Source organism: Dromaius novaehollandiae, chromosome 10 (assembly GCF_036370855.1).
Source record: "Dromaius novaehollandiae isolate bDroNov1 chromosome 10, bDroNov1.hap1, whole genome shotgun sequence".
Taxonomy (NCBI): Eukaryota; Metazoa; Chordata; class Aves; order Casuariiformes; family Dromaiidae; genus Dromaius; species Dromaius novaehollandiae.
The window spans coordinates 1,546,049-1,552,875 of NC_088107.1; the positions used below are offsets into that span (position 1 = coordinate 1,546,049).

At 53.8% G+C, this 6,827-nt stretch overlaps 1 protein-coding gene across 3 annotated transcripts; it reads right to left on the bottom strand.

The window, feature by feature from the left end:
- Positions 1–398: 398 nt before the first annotated feature.
- Positions 399–6,698, bottom strand: LOC135329410 (uncharacterized). Of its 3 annotated transcripts, none has more exons than XM_064517826.1 (3): positions 5,729–6,698; positions 5,264–5,474; positions 399–1,439 (listed from the first exon to the last, which is right to left on the bottom strand). In XM_064517826.1, the coding sequence occupies exons 2-3, from the start codon at positions 5,456–5,458 to the stop codon at positions 462–464; spliced, it is 1,173 nt and encodes a 390-aa protein (XP_064373896.1). In that variant the 5' UTR covers positions 5,459–5,474; positions 5,729–6,698; the 3' UTR covers positions 399–461. The 3 variants fall into 3 exon arrangements, with proteins under 3 accessions (XP_064373896.1, XP_064373894.1, XP_064373893.1); XM_064517824.1 differs by having other exon boundaries at positions 5,264–5,518; XM_064517823.1 differs by having other exon boundaries at positions 5,264–6,698.
- Positions 6,699–6,827: the final 129 nt, after the last annotated feature.

Consider the following 6,827-nt stretch of genomic DNA (forward strand, 5'->3'; position numbering starts at 1 on the left):
TGCGTGCTGCCTGTGCACCCGGACACGCACAGCATCCAGCAGCTCCTGCAAGGCACAACATCGGTGAGACGTTCGATGCTGAAGCTTCATTTTCTTCACCCAGACTGCAGTGAATAGAAAATGGCAGGAGCCACAGGAACCTGTTTATCCCGAGGGATATCAGAAAAGTAGCAAAATGGCAGACTATGAATTGAATCCCCGCTATAGTCCGCAATCGCTGCTTATAGCTGCCTTCCAAAAGGTGACTTGTAATTATCCTGTTTCACCATATAACAACAACTTATTACCAGAATAATGAGTGAAAATAAACAGCGGGAGCATTCTGCTACTTCTGCGTCAAGGCGCATTCAGTCTGCATTGTGCAGCGTTGTCAATCTGAATTCACAATACTCCAGCTATAATGGAACAATAATTTATTCATTTGTGCGCTTTATGTTCTCAAAATATCACGCGTGCACTAATTAACGCCCGGCTTGGCAGGTAGGTCTGTTACAGGCTTGTTCTGCGGGTGGGTGAACGGGGAGCGGGAGGGCAGCGCGACGGCAGTGCTCAAAGCGGCAGGTTCCCGCTTTGCTTTTGCAGGGAACTTCTCCCCTCTGTCCCCGAGGCAGCCGAGCAAATCTCGCACCTCCGGGCCCACGCGCCTCGTGCCGGGTTTTTGGGAGGACCAAGCACCACCCTACTAAATGCCCGGCAAAAGCCGTTTCTGGGTGAAGCAGCCCCAAACCTTCCCGGCGCGCGGTGCAGCGGCGAGCGGGGGGAGCCAGGCGCGGGGCAGGGGCCGGGCTGCGCGGCCCGGGCAGCACCGTCGGGCAGGCGGGAGGCGAAGCTGGTGCCTCGGCACCCGAGATGTCACGGTCCTTACGCCGGAGCGAGCAAGCTGAGCCCTTTGGCTGCTCTGTGCCACCCCCCAAATAATGGAAAGGGTTAAAAAGCAAACAAAAACCAAGCACAAAAGATGGCAATCTGGTTAAAACAGACCTGCTTCGCCGTTTCCCAAGCAAGGCGCTGAGCGGGAGTGCTTTCTCCCGGGGAAACCCGTGGCTAATTCCCTTAGAGCCACAAATATCGCCCTGGGGGACCACCGAGCCGCGTTTTACAGCCCAAGCCCCAAACTGCTCCTTCTGGCAACTTCCATCAGCCAAAAGCGCCGCGTTCCAGCAAAGCCTGCAGCGCGAGCAGCGCTTACCACCTCCAGCGGGGGAAAAAGCAGCTAAATTTACCTTTCTGTCTTTATTTCCCTTCCGAACACTTTCATCTTTAGCACCGCTGATGGATGCGGCATCGGCCCCGCAGCTGCGAGGTGACACAAAATCCCTCCCTAAAAACGCTTTGCTGCAACAGCGGCCGCTCCGCTTCCCCGGAGGGATCTGCCGTCGTCCCCGCACACGTAACCGGCCTTCTCCCGCCAGCAGCACAACCCTCTTCGTGGTTTTCTCCTGGAAAAAAAATGAACATCTGATTAGCTCCTGCTCATCCCAGGTGCCACTGGGGATGCTTTAAAGAGGGTTTGGGACCACCCCGATCTCGCAGCCCTGCCAAACGTGGCAGACCTGGCACGACTGCAAAATTCAGACGGCCTCAAAACTTTCCAGCTTTCGGTGATTTACTGCGTGCTCTCTGCTGGATTACAAAATCAGGAAAGGGCTCGCGAGCGCAGGAAGCCGAGCAGCCGCGCTTGCCCGGAGCGCGGGACCGCACACCCGGATGCACGCGTCCCGGGAGAGGCTCCGCTCCCGCTGCCCGCGGTTTTGATGCAAGAACATCCCCGAGCGTGCGCTCGGTGAAACGCCGCGGGCTGCTGCTTCGGCAGCGGGGAAGGAGCCCTGAGCAGCTCCAAAGGGTCAAAACTGCTCCAGGGGTGAAAATGCACCGTCCGCTTCCCATTCCCCGCGGCTCTTCCCGCGGGAGGGAGCCAAGGGCAGTGCTGCGCGAGCAGCCTGCCCAGCCCCGCACCTCCCGCCCCGGCGCCTTCAGAGCCGAGATTTAGGCCCAAGCCTAAGTTTTTACTCTGGAAAAAAACAGGATCAAGCTCCTCAGGCTACGGGGTTTTGAGCAACGATGTTAATAGAAAGCATCTCCCGGCTCTGCGCCGGGATCGGAGAAGCGGGAGCGCGGGACCTCAGCATTTCCCCGCCGGCGCCCGCTGCCCGCTCCCATCCGCCTCGCCTGCGGCCGGCTCCAACGTCAGCCAGCCAAAGCCGAGCCTTTCCTCGCTCTTTGTATTCCTCCTTAACGGGAGCATATTTCTTTTTTTTCTTTTCCAAGGATTATATAATAATGCATATTTATGAGACAACCATGGATCAAGAATACCGATATTTAAAAGATGCAATTATCTTTAAAAAGTTTGGCGTTATTTTCATGCTAATGGATACAATGTTTTAAAGCAAGCTAATTGGCTTGCCAGTCACTGGGCTCAGTTGCCTGCTCATTACAACTCCTGCATTTCCTTATAAGCAAATTTAAAAGCAGGCTGTTACTCCAGGCTTTAAGAATTTGGCCTCCAAGGAATTCATAGTTTCTTGTGCCATACAATGAAAAACAACGCTTCCTAGACACCAGTAGCATCAATTCTTCGTTAGAGGAAACACCCTTCTGCTTTGATTAGAAGACCCTGAACGCCAGATTAGGGGGAGAAAAGCAGAGAAAGTCTTTTATAGCACCAGCTACTGCCAAAGATAATTCATAACGAGCTGTATTCTGAAATGCTAATTAATATTGTGAATTCAACCAGAAACGGGACTATCCCTAAGAAAAATCCAACCGTGACGCGGTGAGGTCTCCGGGGGAGGCGGCTGCGAGGCCCCTGCTGCCATGGCCCCCCCTCGCCCCCCTTCCCTCCACCCCAGCCTTGCTCCAGCCCATTACTCCCAGCGCACCGGGGAAAACAAGCCCAAGGAGAGCGCTGAAAGTACCAGCCAAATCATTGCTTTGGCTGATGCGTGGGGAAGTGTAATTGGCTTTAGCTTTATCAGCGCAGATTTGATTATTTAAAAGATTTTTTTTTTTTATGGAGTAATTATGTTCTGCCGAATTAGATTTCATTAAACAATGCAGTCTTGATGACAGAAACAAATACGTTATTAATTTTATAATCCGGCAGCTATTCCATTCAATTTGCAGTATCAATAAAGAGGTTTGCAGCAGCAGCACAGACACGTGCGTGCGGCGATGGGCCGTGCCGAGCGCGAGGGTGCCGGCGGGGAGCGTTCCCGGCGGGATGCGCGGGCGGGATGCACTGGCAGGGAGCGTTCCCAGCAGGAAGCATTCCCGGTGGGATGCACCAGCCTGCGGGATCCTCTCCAGGCAACAGCCAGGACGCAAGGGCACTGCTGTGCTCCAGCACCGGCATCATAGCATGTGTCGGGGGACCTTGCTCCACTACTCAAGGCATCGCGGATCTCGGAGCCGGCTCCTCCCGCTCATCCTTTCTGTCCTAAATCCCTGTGGCTGCCCGCATTGGTACGAGCCTATGAGATATCGGCATAAAACCCAACAATTTCATAAAGCTGCTTGAACGTTAATGGAAAAAGGGAGCGCGCTATTTCAGCCTAATCCCCTCCGTAACAAAGCGCACTATGTATACGCCTGGTTTAAGAACTGGACAAGAGGCATCCCAGCAGCTTTCCAGCTCAACTCCTAGTTTAAAATGATGCACTTTCGAGCAAAAAGCAACCGGGGAGGCACGCACAGCTACAGGCTCCCCGGCCCTCTGCTCGGGGCCAAAGGCAGCACCACGTCGGCCTGGAGCATCGTGTAAAATATCGCAATAGGAAACGAGAGCAAGCGCGAGAAGCGCAGCCTCCACGGAGGCCAGGCACCAGGGGCTCCACGCAGGAGCGAGCCCCGTTTGCACCACAGATCAGGCAGGAGCAGCGAGGGGGATGCACGGAGGACAGCGCTTGTCACCTGCAGTCACCGCCCTCGGCAATCCCAGGCAGCCAAGGCAGGAAGCTCGGCGCTGCCCGCGCACGGCTTTCCCGCACGCAGAGGGCACGCAGGAGCGGCCGCAGGCAGCCCCGGAGGCCTTAAACCGGCGGCAAGACGGATTCACTTCACACCGGGCTAAATGAAAAGTCGCCAGGTTTAGCAGAAGCCCAGCTCTTCGGTTCAGCACGTCTGAAGCGCTCGCTGTTGGGGATACGAGGTGCAGCCCGGGCAGCCTTGAGCGCTAGCAGATGCTGAGCAATTGCCAGCGGTTCTCGTGTGCTCGCAGCGCGTGGCCGGCACGTGCACACGCGTGCACGCATGCACGCACCCATGCACATGCATGCACACACGCCATGCACACGCATGCATGCACCCACGGTCCCTCTCCCGCAGCCCCCGTGCCCCGCCGCGGACCTGGGCATTCCTGGTGAAACCGCTGCTGGAAGAGGCCGAGGCACTTAAATTACATATTAATTTGATTTTCCAGAAGGTTTCTAGGAAATGTTTTCAATCAAGAAGTAAATTCAGATTGTAATAAAATATTACATAAATATTTACATCAGCGCTGGCTTTACTTTAAAAGGAGGGATTTTTTCCCTCTTGCACACGCTGCCAAAGTAGTTAGCTGGCAGGGCTGTGAAAAAACAAGGTCTGAGAGTCACTTTTTCCCCTAGCAGATCCATCACCGTGTGATCAGAAGGTTTCTTTTTCCCAGGTCTCCCCAAATTCCGTCGTTTCCCTCTCGGAGAGGCTCCACGTGCATCCCGAGCGCTCGCCGCCCAGGTAAGGCACGGGCACCGCTATTTATACAAATTAGATGGGGGAGGAGGGGAGGGAAAACGTCTTCAAAGCTGCAGCACATTAAAAGGAATTTATTAGATGTGTTGTGTGGGCAGGATGCCAGCTAAATTTAATATGGATCTATATACAAAGAAACTGTCTAGTTACATGGAATGAATATTTAATCATGGATGGATGAAGCAATTTCACAGAAGTAATTAAAAGCAGGCTTTGTTTATTGCTAAAAGTTATAGCTACCCTATTGACCCAGTGCTGAAGTTCTCTTGCCATATTGAACATGTTACCTGCTGATATTACGTTATTAAATGGGGATTAAGACTATTTTTTTTTCCTTTGCAGATAAGAGCTCTTAAGCTATCTTGTCTGTTTGCGCACAGAGGAGGGGGGCAAAAAAAAGTCTCGCAGTGGAAAAAACAAGCCTGCGTGAATTAGCAGGGTTAGGAAAACAGCCATACCTATACGGGGAAGGCAGAACACGAGGAATCAGTTAAACGCTAAATAGATTATTTTGAAGCCGGTCCGTACTTACTGTGCTTTCCATGAAAAGCGACTTAAAGCCATCCATCGGCAGCGGCAGGAGCCCACCGGGGCCGGGCTGCCAGGAAGCTCCCTGGGGCTTTGCCGCACACCGGCCGTCGTGCACGGGCACCGCGGGACCACGGGTTTTATCTTCCACGAGCAAAGGCGACGCGTACCGGCACTGCTCCGATGCGCACGTCGGCATCACCCGTAGCAGGTACCTCCAGGCAATGGTGCACCAGAAGAAATAGCTTGTATCTAAAACCTGGAGACAACCCAATAACATCCACCCGAAAGCAGCCCCGGGGAAGGGTCAGGACCCAAACGGGCTTGGAAGCAGCCAGCTCCAGCCCGTGCAGCACCCGCGATCCCTGGCAGGGAGGAGGATGGGAAAACAAGGGAGAAATTCAGCGCAAGCCTCCTCTTCCTCCCCAACCGGAGCGCAGCATCACCGAGTCCACGCTAACAAAGTCACCTGAGCAAGCGCCTCGTTTAACGAGCTGCTTAATGAAGCAATGCATCCGTGGAGGCCGGGGGCCGGTCAGCAGCACGGCGACGAGCCGGGGCGCGGGGATGCAACGGGCCCCTTGGTGCCTCTCGCAGCCCCCGTCCTCCAAAGCCGCCCCCAGCTTCGGCACGGCTTCGGGAACGCTTGCAGAGCCGACGCGATCCTGAGCAGGGCTGTGGCCTCCTGCGGAAAGAAAGCAGTGCTGTGAAGTGACGTCCTATCCGCGCAGCTGAGAGCAAGCTTTTGGGGTTTTTTTTGTTGTTGTTATTGTTGTTTTAAAAACAGAAAAATAACGCTGGTTTTCTAATAGCAATAAACAAAATAGCTATTAATACAAAACAGCTTCAACACCAAACTGCTCCTTGGGCCACTCACTTTGCTGAAGACCGTAAGAAAAACAAGGAACTCAGGGTGCGAAAGACTGGGAAAACAAGAGAAAAGGAAGTTATTACCAAAGCTGGGGAAAGACAAGGATGAGGAAACAGGCCTGAACGGAGAAGGCTTAAAACGCGGCTGCCTTTCGGAGCGCCCACGTGGGACGGCAGGACTCCTGGGCTCCCCGCGGCTGGTCCACCCCCGCCTCGTGGCTGCACGGCCGTTCCCACCCGGACGGGCTGCTGGCGAGCCACGAGCAGAGGCGGCTACTACTGTTTTATCCTGCTTTGCATGATGCTAAATGACAGAGCAGATTGCCCGCTTGTGAAAACACAGACCCAGCATATTTAGGTCAACGGCACGTGGTGGGACCCGACCAGCCAACGCTGCCATGCGCCCGCCAGCAGCCCGGCTCAAAGCTCTTCCTACCACCACCTACCGCCGCTTTCCAAAGTTCGGGAGAGTCCATGGAACAAAATAAAAGCCGGAGTGATGACGTTTATGAGCGCTAAGACCTTAAAGGAAGAAAAATGTAGTAGTATGGATGAAGGCTTTGAATCAAATTTTTATAAAAAGCTGGAATTCAGGCCAAGGGCTGCTCAGCTGGAATATTAAGGAAATTTGCACCCTTTACTAGCTCCATTTTTGCTATGGGACACCTAAAGACACTTTAAATTACACAGATATATAT